The sequence below is a fragment of the Trichosurus vulpecula genome, chromosome 6, assembly GCF_011100635.1.
Source record: "Trichosurus vulpecula isolate mTriVul1 chromosome 6, mTriVul1.pri, whole genome shotgun sequence".
NCBI lineage: Eukaryota > Metazoa > Chordata > Mammalia > Diprotodontia > Phalangeridae > Trichosurus > Trichosurus vulpecula.
The window spans coordinates 262,107,816-262,135,784 of NC_050578.1; the positions used below are offsets into that span (position 1 = coordinate 262,107,816).

Sequence of the window (27,969 nt, forward strand, 5' to 3'; positions counted from 1 at the left end):
CTTGCCCATGCTCACACAGCTAGTAAGTATCTGAGGACAAATTTGAACTTGGTCTTCCTGACTCTAGGCCCAGTACTCTATCCACTGGGCCCACCTAGCTGCAATTTCCATTTACACTATCACAATTATTTCATTATCATAATCTTTCTAATGCACTATTCTGTTAATGATATCCTTTTGTATTGCAAGAGAATCATTAGTCTCTCTTTGGCTATTGAATAAGTAAAATATATCTCTCCCTCATTCAGTATTAACTCCTAAATTTACTTCAGTCCCACATGCTTATACAATTCTAAAGTTCCCTCTTCATATACCAAAATAAGAAATGGTTTCCCTATATAGTGTATGTTTTATTTCTCCATTTCTTCAAGACTTAGGTCATCTGTTTAATTTTCCTTGAATCCTCTCCCCTTCATTGTAAGTCACCCAGGTGTAAGTAATTGCCCTTTCCCTAAATGTCTCCCATTTAAGTTTTCCTGCATTTCTTCTTCACACTTTCAATGCTATCACTTACGTATGAGTGAGCTGAGTCAGTTGGCACCTGTTTATAACAGCTGATTTATTAAATTTACAGTGTGAATATTTAAACCTTGAAAATTAGAAGGTATAAATCAAAGCTAATTTTGTGTTTGTTTTCTTGATTACCTAGACTTAGAAAAGCAATGGAGAAGCTTTATAATTCAAACTTAACAAAAAATATGTCATTCATATATATATATATCTGTGTGTGTGTGTGTATGCACATATATATACATATATGTGTGTATATATATGTAATGTTTCTTTTGGAGATCCAGCTATTAAAATGTTCCAGTTTACTCCTGGAAGCTGCAATGAATTGTACATTTATACTTGCTTATCTATAACCCCTTTCCACAATGCACAAATATTCTATGTGTTTTTTTTTCTTAGCGGAAAGTCCTTGAGATCAATACTGTGTCATACCTAAGTCAATTATAAGGACACCAATGGAGTGCCCTAAATGCATTGGTGTTTTCTACAAATCCATACATATTTGAACAGAATGATGTTCTTCAGAGCCAGACCAATTTGACCAAATTGACTTAGGTAATAAAATGGCAGAACTACCATATCTTTGTACATGAGTGTGTTTTTAATGGAAAAATCTACCTCATTCCTTCAAACTGATCTACTTTCTAAAATATTGCCAATCATGATTCATTCATTGGCCTTTCTTTTTAGAGTTTTGGTTTCTATTTTAAATTGTAAATGCCAATTAGTGAAGGTATTAAATTATCCACACAAATATGTTACTGACTTACAGAATACCTTCTCCTGCAGACAGGAAAAAATGGTGCATTGTGAAAGACCTTAAACATATATGGACATAAGAAATCAGGGAGATAAACAAGAGGACATCAAAACAGGGTTCTTGGTCCTGGAGGATGCACCATAACAAAAAGAAAGTGTATGGGGAAGATGCCAAATACAAACTTCAGTTATAATTAGGGTCCTCTCCTGAAATTTTACCAAAGTTTCTTGCTCAATGGCATTTACAGATTAAGAAATTTCTGTTCATATTAGATTATATCTTGCCATTTGTGATTCTAGCCTGAAGGAAATTGTTTTATTTATAGTAAACCTCTTGGGACTATAAGGCAAACAAGATATTGATCTCCTTGATCTCACTTAATCTTCATCAGATGAGACTTAGAAATGGAATATTCTTTTTCAAAAATACAGAATAGGTAAATAAAAGATGGAATAATATTGGATTGTAAGAAATATACTCATACAAATAAGTCAAGAAATTATATGAGAGCATGATAGAGAATATCTGAGTGGATATCAGTGGTGGAAGAAAAGTTAATATTGTTAACAGATTTAAATATGAATCCCATCAAAAGATGTGAGAAATGAGGAGTTTGGGGAAAACACTACAAGCTGTTTACAGAAATACAATAATTTATTAATGCATAAATCCAATTATCCACAATCGGTTGAACCTTTCTGTGCCAAAGAATGGAGTAGGTACAAATCCTTCATGTATCTTAATGACTATCTCTTTAAATATTAGATAAACCAAAAATGGAAAACTATATTCTAGAACTGATTTTTATCTTTATGAAGGAACATGGGATGGAAAAGTGGGCAATTTTAACATGGTGATAGTTTGTGATAAAGAAAAAAAAAAGAAAACTGAAGAGTCTGAAAGAAATCCATGTTTTGGGCAAAGGGGTTTGCAAGAGGCTGAGATGAATTGGATGAAGAGTAGGTAGTATCCCAAGCAATAAAAGTCTGCAGACAAGTTGGACCAGGAAGAATATGATTCTTGAAATGAAAGAAGAAATGAGGAAAAAAAGTGATAAAAAGAGCCATGTGGATGCACAAGATCATCAAAATTCTTAAATTAGAAGAAAAAAAAGTAAATAAAAAGATTGAAGCAAAGGTATAGTAGAATCTTCTGAGAAGTATCAGAAATGCAGAAGCTTAGGATAAGTTGAGGCTTATATGGAAAGCTGAAAACAAGTTAAAAACCATATTTGCGGAAAAATAGAACAATCATAGAAAGCATAATACTACTAATCGGTGTAGATTAGAATTCTGAGAGATGTGTTTAACTATAATTATCCTTCTAGTATTCCAATAAAGCCTGAGCTTCTGGATATGTTATGAGAAACCAAATAAATCCAAAAGGGTATTGATAAAAAAGTTCTAGTTCTAGAAGTATATATGTAGAATCTGAAAGAACCAGTAAATGTGACTGAAAACTTACTCTACATACACTTTAAAATATGAGATAATAGGTGAGAAATAAAGTATGAGAGAAAAACTAAAAGCAAAATTTTCAACAAAAGGAAGATAATGCTGGCAAAATACAGGCCATTGTAATCATTTTTGGATCCCAGTTATAAAATAGACTGTGATATTAAAGGAAAATTGACAAGTGTAAAGAAAATAAACTTATGATCTTATGCGTTCAGCATCATTTCAAAGAAAAAAGTCATTTTAAATTTACTTTATTGGTTTTTCTTTAATTTTATTTTTTGAAACAGGATCCCTTAACCAGTGAGAAACAGTGTGGTATAGTAGATCAAAGAATCATGTTTAAGTTCTACTCCTAAAATATAAAAACTCTATGACTATGGATAAGTCATTCAATCTCACATTGTCCCAATGAAACTTTCGAAGAGTATAAGTTCCTGAAGAGGTATTTATCTACATTGGCAAAGAGAGTTTCCATATCCAGAAACAGCTGGTGAATGATGGGCCAAAATTGGTAAATTAAGAGAAGACCTAAAGATTAGATAGGATTTACCAAAACATTCTTAACGTAGAAGAAGGTAGAGAGATAAGATTAAGATGATAATAAATGTGATGAATTTAGAATAGCCTGAATGTAAGACCCAAAGAGAGGTCAATAGTGATTTCTTACCAATTTAAAAAGAGTTCTCCCGCGCAATGTCCAAATGCCATTTGATTCATGTTAGGGTTTTGAATGCATTTAGAAATTACTTGGATACAATGCATAGATAGTCTATCAAGTTTGCAGATAATGTAAAGGGGATAGAATAGGCATTTATTAAGTGCTATGTCCTAGGCACTGTACTAAATTTTTATACACATATTTCATTTTATCCCTAAAGTATTTAGAAAATAATAGTCCATTGAGATCAGATAGTATTGAAAAATATTTTTCATACACTAAAGGTTTAGTCTACAACTTTGCAGGTGGAATTTAATAAGAATAAATACACTTACCCTTGGATTTCACAAATCAGTTTCACAAATATAAGAAAAAATGTACATGACTAGTTATCAGTTTATCTAAAAACAGAAAGCTCAGGAGATTTTAGTGAACCCAAAGTTTAATGGGATGTGTGTGTGTGTGTGTGTGTGTGTGATGTATATATTTGTATAGATGTGGACGTATGGATATGTGTGTGAATATATGCGTATGTATATATGTAGACATGCCTAGATGTATATATATGTATATGTGTTTATGCACTTATGTATTATACACACATATATATTCAGAAATGGAATTGTATATATGTATATATGTACAATTATATATACAATATATATTGTATATATGTGTATATGTACATATACACATACACACATCTATATGAATATATATTCGGAAAAGTAAAATTATAATTGTATCAAACTTGATAAAGAGAGTTACTATATCCTTCTATGAGGAGGACACATTCAGGTTCAATCATGTCTGACTCTTCCTGACCCCATTTGAAGCTTTATTTGAAAATATATTGGTGAATTTGGTCCTTTCATTTTTGATCACATTTTACAGAGGAGCAACCTGAGACAACAGTTTAAATAACTTGCCCAGTTTCACACAGGTATTAAGTGTCTAAGGCCATTATTGAATTCAGGAAGATGAATCTTTCTGACTCCATGCCTGCCACTCTATCTACTGCACCAAAGAGCTGCCCAAGGAAGGTGTAGCCATATTGTATTTTTTGCCAGTAGGACTGTGGGTTTGGGGTGTCATTTTTTTATAAAGGGTATCAACTGACAAATAATCTGTCATATGACCTGGATAAGAAAACAAGTCAAATTTATGCCTACTTATGACCAAGTGAAGTAAGTGGACATACTTTTCTTAGACACATAGACAAAAGTTGGGAGGATGATTTGAAAAAATCAAGATATTCAATCCATCAATAAAAATTAATTCAACAACTACTGTCCATTACAGGCTGGGCTGGGTATTAGATATACATAGATCCAAAGAAGAAAACAAAAAATAAAACAGTCCTTGAGTTAAATGAGTTTGTCAAAATCTATTAGGGGAGACTACATTCAAGTACATTATTACAGAAAATAATATAAGATAATTGCATTTTAGTCATGTGCATAGCATATCAAAAGGTTTAGAGAAAAGAGATGGAACTCCCCTTGCAAAGGACAGTAAGAAAGCAAGGTTACTGGACAATGGAGTGCATGAAGAGGAATATTGTATACAATACTAATTTATATTAGTCTTATTGGGAATATATTTAAATACCAAAAGAAAAACTTTGAATTTGTGTTCAAAAACAATGGAATCTTTGGAGGTTAGGGGGACACAAGTTCAGATGCATGCTTTAGAAAAATTATATGGCAGCTGTGGGAGAGACATTACTTCCAGAAAAGAGTACAAGAAGTGATATGAAGAAACACAAAGAGAAAAATGTGTGTTTAATATGTATCTGAGTTCATCCCAATTAAGCTATGCAAGACAAATGGGATGCTTCCACAAAAAGTGAGTCCCCTCCCACCTTCAAGTCTTCAAATAAAGACTAGGTGATAAATTGTCATCTTTGACTCCTGGTTTCCTTCAAACCCTGCTATAAATCCACATTCTACAGGAAATCTCCATCAATCCCAATCAATTCTAGGGTCTTCTCTTTGGTGATTTTCTTGTGATTCAATTTATTCTGGATATAGCTTATTTATACATAATTGATTACATGTTGTCTCTCCCTTTCCATTGTCTTTTGGTTTTCTTTTTGTCCTCAGCCCTTAGCACTGTACCTGACACATGGGGAATACATGAAAAATGTTTATTGGATTGATTACTGATTGACTGATGTGATAGTAATATTGTTTATCAATTTTCGACTATATGGCCATTGAGAGCTTTTCCAACTGTACTAAAACCCTGGCATTCTGTGATTTTCTCCAGTAGGAACCATGGGGAATGCTGACAGAAATGAGAGTGATGTCATCTTCATCCTTTTAGGATTCTCTGATTACCCAGAGCTCCAAATCCCTTTGTTCTTCATATTCCTGGTGATCTATATGATTACTGTAGTAGGAAACCTGGGCATGATTGTGATCATCAGGATTAACCCCAAACTCCATACCCCCATGTACCTTTTCCTTAGTCATTTGTCTTTTTTAGACTTCTGTTACTCTACTGTAATTACACCCAAATTGTTACAGATCTTGCTTGTGGAAGACAGACGCCTCTCTTTTGCTCCCTGCATTACCCAATATTCTTTTGCTGCCATCTGTGTGGTTACAGAGGCATTCTTATTAGCAGTGATGGCCTATGACCGCTTTGTGGCAATTTGCAATCCCTTGCTATATGTAGTTGTCATGTCCCATAAACGCTGTGCCCTATTGCTGACAGCAGTATATACATGGGGTATAATTTCTTCTACTATATTCATCTACTCTCTCCTTATATTGTCATTTTCTGGGATCAACATCATTAATAATTTTCTCTGTGAGTATTCTGCTATCCTTTCTGCCTCCATCTCTGATACTCGTGTTACAGAGGCAATCTTTTTTATCCTTGCTAATTTTAATACATTTTTCACCCTCATTATTGTACTTACATCGTATCTTTTCATTTTTGTTACTGTCCTGAAGATGCATTCAGCTAGTGGTAGATATAAAGCCTTCTCTACTTGTGCCTCCCACTTGACAGGTGTTACCATCTTCTTTGGAATCATCCTGTTCCTCTACTGTGTGCCCAGTTCCAAAAGCTCATGGCTTCTAGTAAGAGTAAACACTGTGTTTTATACAATTGTGATCCCCATGCTGAACCCCTTAATATACAGTTTGAGGAATAAAGATGTGAAACAAACAATCAGGAAATTAATGGAAGTGCAAGCTAAGTGGCACAGTGTATAGATAGTACTGGCCCTGAAGTTAGGAAGCTCCTAGTCCAGTACCCCTGTGACTCTGGCCAAGTCACTTAGCTCATTTTGTCTCAGTTTCCTCATTTGTAAGATGAGCAGGAAAAGGAGATGGCAAACTACTCCAGTATCTCTTCCTAGAAAATGCAGTCAAAAACAGTCAGACATGGCTCATTGACAAAACAAGAACAACAAAATATTTTTTCACTAATATTATTGGTACTTGGTATTTGGGATATTTACATCATATATTCATCATTTTATAGTACTGTAGTACTTTTCTAATTTCCAACATTTGGTTACTGCAGATATCCATAATAGATTCATGAGCCTATATAAAAATGAAGAAGCAACATTGTTTAATGTGAAAATAATTACTTCAGAAAAAGAAAGACAAAACAAAAACAATCAAATAACCCATCCCAACAAAACCTCTTATACATAACTTAATGGGGCAAATCCAGCCTCATACCAAAGGTGATCTTCTATAATTTGATGATAAAATAAATTTACTCATTTCACAGAATTGGACAGCTGTTTTCTTTCCTGCAACCTTCTCTTCACACTCATGTACAGTGAAGAAAGGATCAAAAATGAAGTGAAATCTGGGTATGAGGAGATTGACTAGTACTTGGCAGTTAGAGAGAAACATTGGAGCATCAAACATTGAGACTGTTGAAATAGACACAGAGTTGACTAAGTACCATAGCAGTGAATCAGGAGGACTAATGTTATTACAGTTTAACTTACTCTCACAAAGAAATATTGTGTATTGACAGTGTGGAAATGAAGAAAGAAGTGCCTTGTGTATTTCTCTTTTGATATGAATAATGAAATCTTAGAAATAGAACTCCTTTATTTAAAGAAAAATCAGATTTTCCTTTCTCTTTTTCCTGGAATTCTCAAAACTTTTTTCTCAGGATCCCTTCATAGTCTTAAAAACCAAGGACCTCAAAAAAGTTTTGTTTCTCTGAGATAATTCTATACTATTTTTTAAAAATAAAAATACCTTGGCATTAGTATGAATTTATTTTTTTAACCACAATTACCCCATGGAACTACCCTATTTCTTTCCTGTAATTTTGCTACCAGAACTAAAATCCCATCTTTTACGTCAAGCCTTTCCTCTGCTAGATAGATAGATAGAGATATAGAGACATATGTCTGTTTCATACATGTGTATACATGTATTTATGTGCAAGAACACATGTGTATACAAACACATATATCTATATATGTATGTACACATGCATGTTTACACATCTATGTGTGCATATGTATATATGCATGCATGTATGTACCTGTGTGTATCTATATCTACATAGCCTTCCTCATTAGATTTTAAGCTCCTTGAAGGAAGGAAATGTCTTTTGCCTCTATTTGTATATCCAGAATTTAACAAAGCTCTTGCCACATAGCAAGTGCTTAAAAATGTTTGTTACATGAGAGTGAGTAGAAGGGTTTCAGGGACCTTGAGAGCTCTTTGGACTACACTTTGAGAACTACTGCTTTAAAATATTCTCACTTTGCTATTTCTTTGAAGGATAAAATAACTGACAATATTTTATTCTAGACAATGATAAAATTCTACAATAGCTCTCAAATACCTGTGAAATAGCTTACTTTTCAGGCTAAGGCAAATATTAAACTACATATTGTTCTCCAGAGCAATAAACCAAGTCAATGCCAATGTATTCAGTACCTACTGTCTACCTAGCACTCTGTTAATCTATTGGTCTAAACAGAAAGGCAAAAATGGTCCTTGTGCACAAGAAACTAATAATCAATTTGGGGAAACCATGCAAAAATCTATGCACAGAAGAGATATATACAGGATATTATTATGAAAATATCCAGAGATTATTTGATAGCAGCTGCTGCCAAACAAGTTGATAAATATGCAGATATGTAAGAGGCAAAACCCCATTCATTATAAGCATTGGCATAGGCCTAGAGTTCTTAATTAGCTCTGAGGAAAGAAAAGAGATTATTTTGAAGCTTATATATTCTCCAATTATGTCAGAGAAAGAACAGAAAAAAAAGAAGGTATAATTTCGGATTGTAGCTGCCAAATGGAAGGCAGAAATTTAAGGCCACTGGACGGAGAAGATAAATATTTACATTTCAAAAGATATGCTTGTGAGACTTTCATTTCAAAAATAAGTGAAGAAAAAATGTCATCAGATCTAGTAAATCCATAATCGAGTGAGAAGGGAAAATTCTGAGATTTCCAGGAATATATCATAAATTCTTTTACCCCATCTGATTTTTTTATCTCAATCAAAATTAGTAGAAATCATAGCTATTTTAGCAATCTTAAGAAAATCCCTAGTCAGCTATATGACTTAATGTTACCATGCCAGTCTCAAATGATAGTGGAAGAAAGTAAAAATTAAAAAAAAATTTATGACAATATATGTGAGATTACATCAGAAAGAAAACACTCATAATAGCTGGAGGTACAAGGAAGGCTTATTGCAAATAGAGGGATTCAACTGAGACTTAAAGGAAACCATGGAAGGCAGGAAGTAGAACCAAGTATAAAAGAGTTGGAGAATCTTAGGCATGTGAGAAAATCAATGAAAATTGACAGAAATGAGAGATGAAAAATATTTAAGGGCAGAAAAAAGGTTAGAATCATCATATCAGAGTTCTTGGAAAAGAAGAAAATATGGAAAATGGAAACGTAAAGAGGGGCAAATTTGTGAAGATCTTTCAAATATAATGAAAGGTTTTTATATTTGAAACTGGTGGAAATCAAGAATTAACAGAGTTTATTGAATAAGAGAATGGTCAGATCTACACTTTAGGATGATCATTTTGATAGCTCAGAGTAGGATAGATTGGAGTGCTTAGAGGCTTGAGGCAGGATGACCATTCAGTGGGATGTTGTAATAGTCCAGGGACAAGATGATGAGAACTGGAACTAGCATGGCAGCATGGTAAGAGCAGAGAATAACATGCATCAAAGAAATGTTGAGAAGGTAAAAAAGTTGATAGCATATTGCAACCAACTGAATATACCTATTGATAGAGAGTGAGTAAGAAGTCAAAGCTGATGTTTGTTTATTAGCCTGGGTAACTGGGAGGATGATAGTGTCCTTGATAGTTGGAAAAGTTATGAAAAGAGGGAAATAAGGTATTCAGGAAAAGATAATATGTTTAATTTTAACATGTAGAGTTAAAATGTCAATAGTATCTTCATGTATCCAATAAAAAGTTTGAGATATGAGACAGCCCGTGCAGAGTGAGGTTAGGACTGGATAAATACATGTGAGAATCTTTTGTATAAGTATGGTAATTGAATACATTGCAATTGATGAGATCACCAAAGAAATACTAAATAGGGAGGAGTATGAAGATACTCATGTCTCTGAGGGGTGGAAGGTATTTTCTCAAAGAACTATCTCCATGGCTTCATTGCTGTTGGTGGCCTCTGCATTCCTTTGATGCTTTTTTTTTCTGACTTGCTTGTGAATACTTTGGGTTTCTTTTTTTAGAAAGACAAGAATTTCTGCAAATGCTGCCTGGCTTGTGTGTAGGAAGTGATGCTCTTAATGGCCATTAAGAAGTCACTAAGAAATGTCAAATTATATTTAAATCACTCTGTTTACTCACAAATAGAAATGTGTTATAGAGGGAAAAAAAACAAAACAAAAATATTGTGAAAACATTTTGAGCCAAAGAACCTTTTATATATATTACAAGAACATTTATTTAAACATACGGGGAGAAGGTACTCCAGTAATACTTAAGTAAAAGCCAAAGGACACATGAGACTAAAAGAAAGTGATGTTATGGGGGAACACTTCAAATTGTCAAAAAAAAGATGTTTTTTAGCTTAGAGAGAATACAAAGCACGAATACCTTAAGTGTATTTGAAGAGGTCAGGAATTCAAAAATCCCCCTGGGAATAGACTTGTTCACACTTTTGTCTTGCCAAACATTTATATTAAATTCCCTATAGCATATGGAACCTGAAAATTATTGAACTGAGACTAATCACCCTAAGGAAATGTGAATGACTTAGGTAGTGAAGGAGCTTTTTTTTTCATTTTTCTTTCTCTCCCCTTCCCCTCCCCAAGGCAAGCTTTCTATCATCTGCTGACTGGAGTAGATGATCATAATCAAAGTTCAGGCTCATAAAAAATCAAAGGACAATGATTCTGATGATGCTAAGACTTGTGATTCTAGCTGAAAGAGCTTTATAGGACTCTAGATAAAAAGAACCTGGTAACACCTCTGTTGAAGGGAATGCAGGACCCTCTCAGCCCCAATTCAGCAGATGAAAATGTTAGTGACTCTGGCCATGTGTGTCCAATACATGTGCATATGTAAGTTATCATTAAACTTTGAGTTCATACTCATTCTTCCATCCCTCCTGTTTTCTGAATGTATTTGGGGAAAGTATGTGGGAAATATTCTGTATTTTTTTGCTATGCCTTTGAAGGTTAAGCACAATAATGGTGACTCATGAGGCACTGATTAGGAGGATAATCTTCCATAAGATTACCGGTAGAATTTTCTTGGTAGGAAAAAATAAACATCAACCATTTGGTATGAGTTGAGTGAGTGAACCTGACAAATGTTGTAGCTATAGGTGGGGGCTAATCTGAGCCTTTCATATTCATGGTTATCCCTGAAGAGATTCCTAACCTGGGACTTTTTTAAAGACCTCATCTTCAAATTCCTTGAGAAATTGGAAATGATTTTTCTTTCCTCTTCTGTGTTAGGCTATAATTGCAGATATTTTTATTTTCCTGTGTGTTTCCCTTATAAGCTGTTCTTTTTGAAACTGTTTCCCCAGACTTTTACTTACTTATTCATTGAATATGCACAGATTTGGCTATATTATTAATCAATTATTTCTATTGAAGCTAATATGAGAAACATAAACTTTGTGACACTAAAATGCTAGTACCTAGGTGAAAATATTCATATTTTCTCATGTTTAAAAAGACTTATTGTATTTTAGGATAGCCTTATACACTCCAAGTGCATAAGATAAGGTTCTCCTGTCTACCTAAAAACCTCAAGAGATGAATTCTTAATGCTGAATATCTTTATGTGGGAGCTTCGCCTCCTATGTATTTTTTTTAATTTTTTAAAAAATTTGCTGTTTTATCTAATTGAACTTCAGCTTACAATATGATAGTGTGTTAAAACACAGTGTGACCAATGTGCCAAGGATAGGGAATTAAGAAAATATCAAAAAGGTTGTACTTTATTTCCAGGCTGAATTTCTAGCAGGAATATGGAGCTGGTTCGTCTTAATGAAGGCTAAAACCATTAATCATATTTATAGCAACAAAAAATTATGTGACTACATCATTAGATACAGATCAAAAGCTTTGTGTGTGTGAAACAACACTCATTTCTATTTAAAAAAACTAGAAAACATAGAAATGAAACATTTCCTTATTATAATACCTAGTTTTTTTATACAATCAATTATTATTTATATAATTTGTTCCTTAACCCAGTCAAACTGTATGCCTGAGTTATTGATTTTTCATTTTTTTTTAGTATTTTCTTCAGAGATTATTTATTAAATTTAAATTTATTGTATGTGGACAATGAAAGCTGTATTTAACATTTGTGTTTTTCTTTGTTTGTGAGGGTTTTATGGCCCAGTGCATGGTTAAATTCTCTGAAGGTAACCCACATATATAAGAATAATGATATTTCTTTTTACTTCCATTCAATATTATTTGGAAGTCTATCATATATAACTTTTTAAAAATGATTCAACTTTCATTTGGGGGCAATTTATTTTGGTTTGATTTAATTTGGTCTGAGAAGGGTATACTGAGGTTGCAACTATTATAATTAGGCTCCTTCTCCCTATAACTCATTTAATATTTACTTTAAGAATATAGATGCTAAGAATTTGTGCAATATATGTTTTGTGTTAATATCAATTCAATGTTTATAGTTTACAGTTACTTTTGGGCAAAATGCAGTTTCTTTGTTTATCTCTCTTATTTTGATCTATTGTGCTGTAGCTTTTTCTGAGATTATGATTGTTTCTCCAGGCTTCTTTTTTTTATTTCAACTAAATCTTTTTTTTAATTTACGTGTGTATATATATATATATATATGTATGACTTTATTTCACTGTAAAAACCTAAAAGGTAACGTGGAAATCCTTGCATTCTTTCATCTGTCATCAATGTCATCAATGCCCAAATTTACAGCCAGCCTGATGTTTCACATTATGCACAATCCTAAGGTAAATCCTGTTAATGACATCCATGAGCAAAAGCAACTAAATTTGAACCTTTCAAAACTTTGGCTTTTTTATGAGTACTTCTGATTTTGTAAACAGTGTACCCCATCTTACCCATTCCTACCCAGATCTCCTGGTAAACCTGGGCATAGTAGGACCTCAATGGAGTCCAAACATTTTTCATTAAGTTCTGGAACATCATGGCTGACTTCTGCAAACACAGTCTATGTGTGGGAGCCTGGGCCGGCAGCAGAGAACCGCACTCAACTAAATCTTAATGGGTTCTGCTTCATTGACTTATTTTAACTGTGTGTATTTTTTTCTGCCCAGGATATTTCTTTTAAACAAAATACTGTTCAATTCTCTTTTCTAATCCATTCTACTATCCTCTTTCCTTTTTTTCAAAATTTTATTATTATTATTTTTTTCATTTTTGGCAGAGCAATTGGGGTTAAGAGACTTGCCCAAGGTCACATAGCTAGTACATGTGTCAAGCGTCTGAGGCCGGATTTGAACTCAGGTCCTCCTGACTCCAGGGCCCGGTGCTCTACTCACTGCACCACCTAGCTGCCCCTCCTCTTACCTTTTAAAGGTGAGTTTGTTCCATCAAAATTCACAGTTATGATTATTAATTGTATATTTTACTTCATCATATTTTCTTATATATTTGTTCTTTTCCTTGTTTCTCTCCTTATTTTGCTTCTGAATAGCATGTACGGACTGTTCATGGAGGATTCATACTTCTGGTGTGAGGTCTTGTTGTGCCCTTTTCTGGGCTGCACATCTACCTTCAGTGTATCTACTTTTTTTCCTATTTTTCCAGTCTTTTGACTCTCTTACTATTCCTTGATTTCTTATGGAGTCATTTTCTATTTGTTTACTTCTAATTTTCAAACATTATTTTCTTGGATAAGGTTTTGTACCTTTTATTGCAATCCATCAATTCCCTTTTCATCTTTCTTCCATGGTTTCTTTCTCTCTCTCTCTCTCTCTCTCTCTCTCTCTCTCTCTCTCTCTCTCTCTCTCTCCTCTACTACTCTCATTTGCTTTCCAAGTTATGTGATCTGGGATAAAGTCCCCTCAGTGATTTCTTATTCAGATCTATACAAGTTCCTGACCAAGTTGTGAGTCTCAAGACAACACCTGTTAACTTTTTCCTAGTTAGAAGAAGTTCCTGTAGACTGCTGTTAGGCTCAGCCACTCTCATTTTCCTGTGAAGCTCTGCAGATTCAAATGATCCCCTTTGGTATGGGATTCCAGCCTGTTTACTCCATCATAGTTTTCAGCCTGGGCTGGTGATTAGAACTAAGTCTCTGTTCTGATTCTGGGTTCAGAGTCACACAGCTACTTACTCATTGCTCTATTTTCAGTACGTAGCTAGAGACCTTGCCACCACAACTTCTCAGTCTGTCCTGAATTATTTAACCACAACAGTATAACGATCTATAGAGCTATAAAATGACATCTTTTCTCAGAGTCTGCACAAGTTTAGGGACCATTAGGCACCTCCTTCTGCCCCTGTCTGGGTTCTTTTTCAGCCCCAAGTACTTATGTGCTCTACAAAGTGTACTCCTGGCCAATCTCTATTTTTACTGTCTAAGACTTTTCTATTTGTTTCCTCATACTGGAAAAAATAGCCTAGAATAATGCTATATTTTTTTCTTGGATTTCCACATGAAAATTCTGCATGGTACATTTTCTTTATCTTTGTGGGAGAGCTAGGTTATACTTTTTCCCACTGTTTTGCCATTTTGACTTTGCCCTCCTGCCCTTTGGATTTTCAAGACATCAAGAGGGATGGCAGTATAGACTTGAGTTTTGTTGCAAGCCTGTGGGTCCATTTGTATAATACTGCTCAAAAGAGTGTTGTTTGCAGTAAATAACAAACAAACAAAAAAAAAGGCATAATGAGGAGTAGGTTAAAGGTTAGCAATTAGCTTTATCTGTCTACAATTCTTCAGATTGTTAACTTATTATGGTTTTTTGTTATCCGAACCAAGGAAAAGGAAAAAAAAATATTTCACTTGATTAATTCCTATTTTGGAAATTCAAGAAGTTATGATGATCAGAGAAAATATCTGGACCTCCATCTTCATGATCAAAATAAAATAAATGTGTGTTAATTGATTCTGGTGATGTTGTGAAGATGTTTTTGGGTACCCCCAAGGAAGACTTTTCTGAATTGACATGGAAAGAGACAAAAGGAAAAGAACATCCCAACCTGGGTAAGGCCCTTAGAGAGTTCCAATGGTCACTTTGCTTGGTCTCACTTAATTAATACATTTAAGACAGAAGGAAAAGACAGAAGTTATGTAGCCAAATCTCGTTTTTGGTGGAATAAGTTGATGTGCAGTAGAATTTAAGTTTTTTTTTTCCAATCTAAGAATATTATGAGGAAAAATACCTACTTCTCAGTAAAGATGTTCAGAATTATAGATTTTGAATTCAGAATATAAAAACTGACTTGCTAGTTGTGTGTTTTTTCTTTTTCTTTGTTAGTGTTGGAGTATTTGTTGTTGGGCTGGTGAGACTTTGCAGGGAAAAAGCTGATATAAAAAGAAAGAGCAACAAAAAACAACTTGGATTAAAAAAAGAACAAAGAAAGTAAGCCTCATACATTTGGAGATATAAGTGACATTAGAGTTCACCTAGTCCAACACCTTCCTTTTACAGAAGAGAAAACTGGGGGCAGAGCCAAGATGGTGGCTGTAAAGCACGGACTAGCCTAAGGCTTTTCCCCAGGACCCTCCAAATGCCAATAAAAAATGGCTCTGAACAAATTCCAGAACTGCAGAACACACAGAGTAGTGGAGGGAAGCAGGGGTCCAGCCCAGGACTGCACGGATGTTTGCTGGGTAATGTCTATGGCCCCATTCTGGGAGCAGGGTGGAGCAGAGCTCAGTGTGGGCTACGCCCCAACCAACTAGACCTGGAGCTGGGCAGAACAGGTGCTATTTCTCTGAATCAGTGAACTGTGGCAGTTACCAGACTTCTCAACCCACAAACACCAAAGACAACAGAGAAGGTTAGTGGGAAATACTGGGGGAGACAGAGTGAAAGGAGTTGGCAGATCGGCCACCACCCTGGGGGGAGCAGAAGAGGTGCAGTATGGAACTACAGCTGCAGTTGCTTCCAGCCCCAGGCACACCTGGTGGGAGGGATTAAGTGGCAGATCAGAGCAGGAGTACAAAGCCTGCTTAAGGTCTTAGTGGTGGTCTGGGTTGGTGGTTCTTGGGGGAGGAGGAGCAATGGTGTGGCAGAGCTTGTTGTGCAGAAATAGTTCTGAAAATAACAGTGCAGCCCCTGAAGCTTGGGAGAAAGTACTCTGTACTTTATAAGCAGTTATACCCAGATGAAAAACTCAAGTAGTTGGCTGGGAACATGGCCAGGCAGTGAAAATGGACTCAGACTCAGACTCAGATTTTGGAATCTTTCTTTGGTGACAAAGAAGACCAAAACATACAGCCAGAAGAAGTCAACAAAGTCAAAGAGCCTACATCAAAAGCCTCCAAGACAAACATGAACTGGTCTCAGGCTACGGAAGAGCTCAAAAAGGTTTTGGAAAAGCAAGTTAGAGAAGTAGAGGAAAAACTGGGAAGAGAAATGAGAGTGATGTGGGAAAACCATGAAAAACAAGTCAATGACTTGCTAAAGGAGACCCAAAAATATACTGAAGAAAATAACACCTTAAAAATAGACTAACTGAAATGGCAAAAGAGCTCCAAAAAGCCGATGAGGAGAATAATGCCTTGAAAGGCAAACTTATCCAAATGGAAAAGGAGGTTCAAAAGACCACTGAAGAAAATACTAGCTTAAAAATTAGATTTGAGCAAGTGGAAGCTAATGACTTTATGTGAAATCAAGATGTTATAAAAGAGAACCAAAGGAATGAAAAAAATGGAAGACAATGCAAAATATCTCCTTGGAAAAACCACTCACCTGGAAAATAGATCCAGGAGAGATAATTTAAAAATTACTGGACTACCTGAAAGCGATGCTCAAAAAAAAGACATCATCTTTCAAGAAATTATCAAGGAGAACTTCCCTGATATTCTAGAGCCAGAGGGCAAAATAGAAATTGAAAGAATCCACTGATTGCCTCCTCAAAAAGATCCCAGAAACCTCCTAGGGATATTGTCACCAAATTCCAGAGCTCCCATTCAAGGAGAAAATACTGCAAGTAGCCAGAAAAAAACAATTTGAATACTGTGGAAACATAATCAGGATAATTCAAGATCTAGCAGCTTCTACTTTAAAGGATCGAAGGGCTAGGAATGTGATATTCCAGAGGTCAAAGGAGCTAGGATTAAAATCAAGAATCACCTACCCAGCAAAACTGTGTATCATGCTCCAACGCAAAATATGGATTTTCAACAAAATAGAGGACTTTCAAGCTTTCTTAGTGAAAAGACCAGAGCTGAATAGAAAATTTGACTTTCAAACAAAAGAATCAAGAGAAGCATGAAAAGGTAAACAAGAAAGATAAATCATAAGGGACTTACTAAAGTTGAACTGTTTTGTTTACATTCCTACATGTCAAGATGTGTATAATTTGTGAAACCTCAGTATTATGGTAAGTGAAGGTAACATACATATGTGTGTGTGTGTGTGTGTGTGTGTAGACAGAGGGCACAGGGTGAGTTGCATATGTAGGGATGATATCTAAAAAATTAAAATCAACTTAAGGGATGAGAGAGGATTATATTGAGAGAGGGAGAAAAGGAGACATAGAATAGGGTAAATTATGTCACATAAAATTGACAAGAAAAAGCAGTTCTGTAGAAAGGGAAGAGGGGGCAGGTGAGGAGGAATGAGTGAATCTTGCTCTCATCGGATTTGACCTGAGGAGGGAATAACATACACACTCAATTGGGTATCTTACTCCACAGGAAAGAAGGAGGAAGGAGATAAAAAGGGAGGATGATAGAAAGGAGGGCAGACAGGGGGAGGAGGTAATCAAAAGCAAACACTTTTGAAAAGGGACAGGGTCAAGGTAGAAAACTGGATAAAGGGGGATAGGATAGGAAGGAGCAAAATATAGTTAGTCTTTCAGAACATGAGCATTGTGGAAGGGATTTGCGTAATGATATACATGTGGCCTATGTTGAATTGCTTGCCTTCTTAGGGAGGGCAGGTGGGGAGGGAAGAGGGGAGAGAATTTGGAATTCAAAGTTTTAAAAGCAGATGTTCAAAAAAAAACGTTTTTGCATGCAACTAGGAAATAAGATATACAGGCAGTGTGGCATAGAAATCTGTCTTGCCCTACAAGAAAGTAAGGGTAAAGGGGATGAGGGGGAGTGGGGTGACAGAATGGAGGGCTGACTAGGGAACAGGGAAATCAGAATATATGCCATCTTGGAGTTGGGGGGAGGGTAGAAATGGGGAAAAATTTATAATTCAAACTTGTGGAAATCAATGCTGAAAACTAAAATATTAAATAAATAAATAATATTTTTTTAAGAAGAGGAAACTGCGGTTCAGAGAAGTTAATTAAATTGTTCAAGGTCCAAATGGGAGAGCCAGAATCCAAACCTTCTTCCTCTGACGTTTAGTAACAATTTTTTTCTTTGAATACAGTATTATATATTGCTTCTCACTGGAGCAATGTGTTGAAAAATATGTATCACAGCTTCCCAAATAAAGGTCTAAAGATGGATGTCACTACTGATATTTTAGTTTATAGTTAATATTTGTAATATCACTATTGTTCTTTTACTTTAAATTGTGTGTCACCATTTAATTTTTGAATACAACTCCTTCTAGTCCCAATCATGCCTCGCAAATAACCTAACTGTTTTACTCCTGGCAATTAGGATGGTCTCTTGAAGGAGGAAAGATTTCTTCTCAGCACAGGTTTTCTTGATAAATAGTGCATGACTCTAATGGAAGAGTTATATATCCTCACAAGTTTCATAAAAGGAAATCCCTAGATTAGCACCTCCTTTCCATTGAATATCTGAACCTTAGCTTAGCTCAAGAGTCCTCTTCCTTGTAGACTTCCTGAAAGGACATGGATGAAAGAGACAGTTCTATTCATCAACCTCATGGTCGGCCAATTATGGATAAAGACATATGGCAAGTCCCATCCTCAATACTGAGGAGAATGTATTGAGATCAGCAATTATTTTCATCATTGATATTTACTGCTGTGTTATCCTAGAATTTTTTTCCCTAATCTTGACATTGCAATGTAGGTTTTATTGATATGCAATTAAGGAACACAGGAAATAAACTTATGAAGGTACATCTTCTCTGAGATTTCATGGAAATTCCCCTCAGAGAACAAGACAGAGGAAACTCAAGATTCCTTTTAATGACTTCTCAGTGTTCAGGGGAAAAAAAAAACTAAGGAAAGAGTCTCCATAGACTTTTTCCCAAGGGTCCTAGAGATGGAAATCATATCTTCTGCATCTTTTCCTGATATACTTCCAAACAAAGTATAATGGCTTGTTACTTTCTTCCTTTCTGTCTAACTCAGAACTACATTATGAAATGAGGAGAATATTCTTCTCCTTTATTGCTCTGTGAGAAAGATTTTTTTTAATGTTTCATCACTGTGGATTCTAACTCTTAAAATTGCTATTACCTAAATTTTTATTTTATTTTTGTTTCTTGTTTGTTTTACCTTATTTTAAATCATGGAAATATTTTGTCACCAAGTTCAATGTTTCAAGCAACTCATTTCTAAGAAATGAATCATACACAAATATGCATCTTCTGGTGAGTAGCTTCATGTAAATATTGCCCCTCTCCTTCCAATGTCAGTGCTGAGGGACTAGACAAAAGAAATCCCATTGCAATTTAGGTCATTTCAATTAAAGCAGAAAAGAACTTCCAGGAAACAAGAGGTTGACGGAGAATGTTCCACATTTATTTTGTCATATGTCAAGTCAGCAATTCAAGAAGTATTTATTAAGCACCTACTATGTGCAAAGTACTGTACTAAATCAAGGGGATACTTTTAATGTTATTAATGAGCAGTGGACCTTAAGGTAGGATTTTACTGAGTATTATAGATAACTTGATAGGAAAAACTACATACAGAGGTATAGGACATAAACTATAGACACACTGGAGGAAGAATTTCATGGTCCTTGAAGGAAAAAAAAAAGAGCTCAAAGAAGTCAAGAAGCAAGATTAGGTAAGAAGATAGCCAAAGTTTCATGTAGGGTGTTGCAACCTTCAACCTTAATTCCATTTTTCCCCTAATAGGCTCACAATTCAATTATGGGCCAAAGGGAGAGTTAGGGATTGGAATTAGTATTTTTCTCTACCTACTAGCAAAAAGGGATAACAAAACTTACTCATGGAGGGGAATTTTGTTCATTTTTTCCCCTAAGGTATGTCATTAAGAGTTGTGTTGTCCACCTATCTTATCTCTTTTTTATTATAATTATAAATGTGTTATTTATAAATTATAAAATTATTTATATATTATAAAATATAATTATTAATTGCAATTTATAATTATGTTATAATTGGAAGGAGATGAATTGGGAGAGGTATTATTACAACACAGAATGTCCAAATTGAAAGAAATCTTATGAAAGAGATCAGAGAATGATGAAGCTGAGAATTAGCATGCAAATTTAAAATAGAAAGGAGCTTTTGAGAAATAAATAATATCATATATACATATATATATAACATCATATAAAATATAGAATGCATGGTATAATAAATGAAAAATATCAAAGAACCTGGAACATAAAGTCTTATATCTGGAAAGGAAGTTATAGTAGAGAACAAAACATACTAAATATGGAAAGGGTCACAGAGCATAGAATGAAAAATACCAAAGCAGTATGGAATTCTAGGAAAAGACATATTAAAATGGAGATCTTGAAAGGATGTGAGCCTAAAGAACATAAAATATTAAGATGGAATAAAATTTTCATATTGTGTAGCTCAAAAATATCTATAATCCTTTTGAGTACTTTTTGGAGGGGGGATGGGACAGCAAGAGATTATGTTTCCTTGTACCTTGTTTCATTGAAATGCTGAGTGTATTGACCATCAAACTCCTTATGTCTCTCCATTGATAACTCCCTCATTTTATTTTCAAACTTTTTTTTCCACTTTTCTTAATCATCTTCATCTTATTGGACCTACTTCCATTCCATTCTTTCTTTTCTAGAACAACATAATACTGAGTCATATAGTGAAAAATCAGAGGCATTTTGGCTAGCATGTGTGTCTTTTAAATTTGTCTCCCATTTCATTTTATTATTGGATAATATTCAAGGATGTTGTCACCATTTCTTACATAAAGTATTACCATAATCACTGAACTTATCTTTGTCCCCTTCAGTTTAAACACCTTTCCCAACCAGTACTTCACATTATTACTGGAAGACTCTTTCCTTTTTGACAAATAATATTTTATTCATATCTTTTGTTTACCTTAAACTTCCTAAAATTTTCCTTCTTCAAAAAAGTAAGAGTAAGTCCTTCAGACAGAGTGGGGAGAGCAAAGGAGGGAGAGAGAGAGAAAGAGAGCGATAGAGCGAGAGAGAGAGAGAGAGAGAGAGAGAGAGAGAGAGATAAAATGGTCCATTACCTCTGCAGAGAAGTAGGGGACCTGGCTTGCCATATTATTGTGTTTGTTTTTAAGGTAAAACATGGTTACTGTAGCTTTGCATCATTAAATTTATATCATTTGTTCTTGTTTCCATTTTCCTTGTCAACTCCAACTTTTAAATTTTCCTTTGTCCTAAACTCTTATTCACACTACTCTGGACTGTGTGACCTTTGACATCCCAAATTCCAAACCTAGAACTAATTTCCCTTTATATCTGTATTGAATCCTCTCATTTACAAGGTCTACTTCTTCTAAAAGGCATTTTGGTCTCTTCTTTCCTCCGTATTTATCCCCCCTTATATATAAAAAATATATTCTTTCTCAAATGTCTTTTAGTAGTTTTTTTTTACCCCAATTCTCCCTTTTATACCTTGAATACTTTTGTTGTATCACAGTGAATTATAGGTGTGTGCCTTGCCTTCTCCTTATGTTTAAGATTTGTGAGCATATATATGAGTGACAGGCATTTGTGTGTCCATAATATTTCAGATGGCCTTCCACATATAGGTGTTTTTTTAACGGTCTAATATATTAAGTGAATGATGAAACTTATGAGCCTCTCCTTTTTTCCTCTCCCTTCCTTAAACTATAATGTAAATAATAATTAATAATGATAACAATAGCCAAGATTTATATAGAACCTATTATGTGTCAGGAGTTTTTCTAAGCTGTTTACAAAGATTACCTTATTTGATTCTGACAGCAACTTTGTGAACTTGGCACTGCTATTATCTCTCTTTTAAAGAAGATGAAAATTTACTTCTTAAAAATGGTTCCCCAACCATCCTGAAGCAAGTCCTAACTTGTTACAATTAAAAATTAATTTAAAAATTCCTTTTTCCCAGTCCTAACATTTCTTTTAAAATATAAAAATATTTAAAGAGATATTACAATTAGTTATTCACATATACTTGCTATATGTTAAGCATTAAAAGGAACAAAGATTAAATCCTAAGAGCATTTAGTTCCTAGGGCCTTAAACTGTCAAGTGGGAACATGAAGGGGGCACACAAAGTGTGATGGAAGGTATACAGGGAGGAGTTAAATGTATCAAAATGAAATGTTTCAGTCAAATATTTTTCTATTTCTCTACATAGAAATTATATGTGTATATATATACATATATATATACATATATCTGTCTATATAGAGAGAGTAGATATGAAGGATAGATAGATCTATATCTATAATCTATCTATACATGGAGAGAGAGGATGGGCAGGAGAGGAGAGAATTTATATACTGATGAGAAAACATTGAGAGTAATCACAGTGCATTAAAATAAATATCAATTGAAATGCAAAGAAGTTCATAAGCAAGGCAGTAGTTAGATCCAATGAGAAGTTTATATAGAAATGCACAAAATGGGCTTTGTTAGTGGATGATCCTAAGGCTATAAAGAAACTTCTCCCAATTCTCATTGAGAACTGGTGGAAAGAACATAAAATGTAAAATCTTTCTTGAAGTGTAATCCTTGCTCAAAACAAAGATCATAGGTGAAATGTACAGGTAGAATTGAATATTCAGATGATATTTTCATGTGAATAGATGCTGAAATGATTGGGAGAGGGGAAACATGGAGAAAAAAGTGGGTCAGAACAGGAGGTACAGAAAGAGAACTGCGTTTGTTAGCCAGATATACTACAAAAAGCTTTGATGGAATTGAGAGACAGAGAAGCAATTTGTAGAAACTGGGAAATAAATAAACATTTATTAAAATTATGTTCCAGGAACTCTGCTAAGGTCTCTCTCCATATTTAATCTCCTTTGATCTTCAAAACAACTATGGGAGGTAGGTGTTATTATTATTATAACTTCACATTTGCGGAAACTGAAGCAAACAGAAGTTGAGTGTTTCGCCCAGTGTTGTACAGCCAGTAAGTCTCTGAGGCCAAATTTCATCTCAGGTCTTCTTATCTCCAGGCCAACTCTTTATCCACTGTGCCACTTACCTGCCTCCAAGTGGCAAAAGATCATCAGCCTAAAAGTGAGCAGTGATACAATATTAGTGTAGAAATTCAGTTATTTAGAAGTCTGCAGGGTATCACCATCAAAACATAGAGTGTGTTAGTCTTTCCTGTAATAATGCAATATAGTGAATTGAGAACTTATTGGAATGGCAGACCCGGTGAGAAATCATATTTGAAAAGAACTTCTCTTGTCTAGTACCCTAGGGTTACATGCTGCTACAATATTAATTATATTATATTTTAATTGTAGTATAATCACATTATATAATAAGCATAACAATAGAATATCAATATATTTTATTAACATCATAGTTTTATATATATATGTACATAGTTATATATTGTTACATATAGTTATAGTTTTAGTTTATAGTTATATTTTGGGATGGACACCAATAAGTTCAAGGGATTCAAGACTAGGGAGATCTACATGCATAAGTTTCTCTAATTCAACTCAAATGAGAATATGCTGATGGCAATGAATTTGGTGAAGATTTAAAGATTGTAAAATAATTTAATTGACAAATTGATGAATCAATAATTAGTCAATCCACAGAACGTATTCTTTACATGTCGTGTGTCAAGTGCTATGATAAGTGAAAAATGGAAAAAAGAAACTTGTATTCAAAGAGCTTATCTTGCCCCACAGGAGTTGAAATGTACATATGTAGCTGTATAAAATATATTTTAATAATTCAAGGTACTTTTGGGGGCAAAACATTCAAAGCTGCAAGGAAGAGTATCATGAGTAGATTCATGTAGAATTCTGAGCTTCAAAGGAAAGTTTGGATTCTAAGATATAAACTTCAGGAGAAAGAACAGTATGGAAATGGTCCCAGATTTTGGAAATAATTGGAGGGAAAAACAAAAATCAATATTGGGTGTCATGTGAGGAAGAATAAGATAGGCAATATACCTCAAAAATGAAATGCATAATGAGGGATGATGTATAAACGTGGAAAAGTAGATCAAGGTAAGGTTGTAGAAGTCTTTAGAGGAAAAGGAGAAATCTTTGGAGAGTGACATGGTCACAAATGTGTTTGAGGAAAACCATGATTGCTATAGAAGACTGATTATCTCTAATATGAAATACAAGGAGCACTGGGCAGAAGTTATAAGTAAGATTGGTGTTGAAGGAAAATGTATCCTAAAATGGAACTATCTAAGCAGAATAGGGAATTGGGCTACCTGAAGAAATTTCTTTTCATTGAAAGTCTTCAAAAATATTAGGTAACCAATTGGCAAGAACAATATAGAGCAGGTATTTTTCTCTTATGAGTTGGAAGATAAAGCCATGAAAATTTGTTCCAGTTAAAAATGTTTTAATTCTGGGACTCTGATATTTTTTCCCAATAGGAACCATGGACCATGCTGAGCAAAATCAGAGTGATGTGGTCATCTTCATCCTCTTAGGATTTTCTGATTATCCAAAGTTCCAGGTCCCCCTCTTTCTACTGTTCCTCACCATCTATATGGTTACTGTGGTGGGAAACTTGGGTATGATTGTCATCATCAGGATCAATCCCAAACTCCACACCCCCATGTATCTTTTCCTTAGTCACTTGTCCTTTGTGGATTTTAGTTACTCCACTATAATTACACCCAAACTCTTAGACATCTTAGTTGTGGAAGACAGAAGCATCTCTTTTGAAGGTTGCATTGCACAGTTTTCATTTGCTGCTACCTGTTTGGTGATGGAGACCTTCCTGCTGGCAGTGATGGCTTATGACCGTTTTGTGGCCATTTGTAATCCTCTACTGTATACAGCTGTCATGTCCCAGAAACGGTGCACCCTTCTGATTGCTGGGGCATATACATGGGGAACAATTTCATCTCTCATTTTCACCTACACTCTCCTTATCTTGTCATTTCATGGGACCAACATCATTAATAATTTTCTCTGTGAGTATTCTGCCATCTTTTCTGCCTCCTTCTCTGATAAGCATGTTACAGAAGTAATCCTATTTATCCTTGCTAATTTTAATACATTTTTCACCCTTATTATTGTGCTCACATCCTATCTTTTTATTTTTGTCACTGTCTTGAAAATGCATTCAGCCAGTGGGAGGCATAAAGCCTTTTCCACCTGTGCTTCGCACCTGACAGCTGTAACGATCTTCTATGGGACCATTCTCTTCCTTTACTGTGTGCCCAGTTCAAAAAACTCATGGCTTATAATAAGAATTGGCACGGTTTTTTGTACAGTTGTGATCCCTATGCTTAATCCCCTAATATATAGTCTAAGGAACAAAGATGTGAAAGAAACCGTCAGGAAAATTATTGGACACTAAAATATTACATTCCTAAAATGACTCTTTTGATAATACATTTTCTATCTGAATACGCCATAACATTTCATTAGTGAATTCACTGCTGCAAAATAACTTCTAACTTATATGGGAGTGGTTACTATACCCATATGTATTTTGGCCCTGAAGTTATAAGCATTTGGATATGCAAATTGGGGTCATCACTGGGGAAGGAAATGCACACACATAGACACAAATTAACTCACAATTAACTCTATAGGATAAAGATTGCCCAAAGACCTTATGCAAACTTCTTAACTTGTGGATACTTTAAAAATATGAATTTTTAAAGATTACACGTTTCCTCTTTCACCAGCCCTCTTATAACTCTATATAATGGGGAACAAGTGAAACGTAAGGATGACCTGTCAAGGTGAGGGGTAGGTTTTGCTAGTTAAAGCTGCTTAGAACAAAACCCTGGGGAGTAACAACTGAGGTTGTTGGAAGATTTTTCCAGTCACCCAAGACTGTATCAAAGCAGTAGGCTAACATAATTAATGGCAAGACCAAGATTAGGCTGTCAGAGTTCAGTAGAGCTTAAAATAGTAACTGGAACATGGTAAGAGACTAATTTATATTTGTTGATCAGTAGTGAGACACAGAAAATGAGATTCTTCATCACTCTTTTTAAATGAGAAAGTCCATTTAAATACTTAACTCTATTTCAATTAAAGCAATTATATTCTCTTTGTCTTTTTTCCCCTTAAGTTCTGCTTTGTTCTTCCTTCTGGGCCAAACATATTTTATTTTTATTGTTATTATTATTATTATTATTGGCTTCATGAATTTAATTTATATAATTATATGGATAGAGGTATCTAGATTGATAACTCTTTAATACGTTTTCCTTGTAATCTTCTAAATTTTGTTTTTTTGAATTTAAAAACATGGTTCTGAGGAGTCAAAGCTTTTACCAAACTGCTAATTTAATCCATGAAGCAAAAGTGGCCAAGAACTCATGGGCTAGATAATAATTAGATTTTGCAAAACTGCTGAAATGCTAGGTAAGCCCACCTTCAAAGCCAATGACAATGAAGCTATTAACTGTTTCTCAGAGATTCAAAAATTCTTCTACCACTATTGAGTGGAGGGTTCTTTCTTAAAGGAATCTCCCCAGGATTACATGTTTGTCTATGACTTGCATTTTCTATGAATAAAGTTTAATTGTCCTACTTGGGCAGAAAGTGTATTCCTCTTTAACGCAACAATAGATTCTAGTAGCATTTATTGTATTATATCTATAGTGTAAGAAGTAATATTCCTTAGGTTAGCATGATCACTAGGTCAGAGAAGCATGTTTTAAGGGAATGAATTTAGGGGCATTTTGAGCACTGCCCTACTATCCACTTACCAGTGTTATCACAAACCTCAAATTCAGGCTTCCTGAACATTGTATCATCATTTGGAATTTTACTAGCCTGAATTGTTCCACCAAGACTTTGGCAAAAGAAGCAATTCTGCATCTTAAAATCACCAATTAACCTCTTTCCATTTTTCATACTACTATTGAGGGAAGCACTACCTTCCCAATCATTGAGGCTCATGACTTCAGTGTTATCCTAGTTTCTTCATTAACCTTCATCCCATATACACAATCTGTTGTCAAATATAGTTTTGATCTTCAGAACATAACTTAGTCAGATATGTCATCTTGTCTCTACTCACATTACCACCCCCTTGCAATTGTCTCAATTATGTCTCACCTGAACTATTGCAAAAGTGTCTTAATTGATCTCCATGCTTTGTCTACTCTCCAATTTATTCTCTACTAATTTGCTAAAAAGATTTTCCTAAATACCAAATTGAGAATATTTCTTCCCAGCTTAATAAATTCTACTGCTCCTCATTTCTTATAGGATAAACTATAAGATCCTCTTTTTGATATTTAAAGTTTTTCACAATCTAATCCTTCAAAGTTCTCTAGTCTTATGATACTTTGCTTCTGTCCACATATTTAGCTACACTGCATACATGTTCCTCTTCACAAATGACACTCCAACTCCTGATCTTCCATTTTTCCGGGGTGCCTGAAATGTTTGCTTTCCTCATAGAAGTCTTCAGGTTTCCAATACTATCTTCAAGCCTGGTCTCAAAGCTTATTTTATTCAGGAGACTTTTCTTCTCTCTCTGCCCAGCCCCATGCCATTCATTCTGAGCTTATCATTTATTTACACACTAACATATCTTGTACATACATGGTTGTTTTCATACTATCTCCTAAGATAGAATTTGAGCTACCCAATGACAGGGACAGTGTCTT

The 27,969-nt window shown here is 34.6% G+C and overlaps 2 protein-coding genes across 2 annotated transcripts; both read left to right on the forward strand.

The window, feature by feature from the left end:
* The first annotated feature begins 5,667 nt into the window (after positions 1-5,667).
* LOC118854015 (olfactory receptor 5D18-like) lies at positions 5,668-6,615 on the forward strand. The gene has a single exon (XM_036764321.1). The coding sequence runs from the start codon at positions 5,668-5,670 to the stop codon at positions 6,613-6,615; it is 948 nt and encodes a 315-aa protein (XP_036620216.1).
* Positions 6,616-24,761: 18,146 nt separating this feature from the next.
* Positions 24,762-25,691, forward strand: LOC118853981 (olfactory receptor 5D18-like). The gene has a single exon (XM_036764272.1). It carries the CDS (start codon positions 24,762-24,764, stop codon positions 25,689-25,691), a length of 930 nt encoding a protein of 309 aa, XP_036620167.1.
* Positions 25,692-27,969: the final 2,278 nt, after the last annotated feature.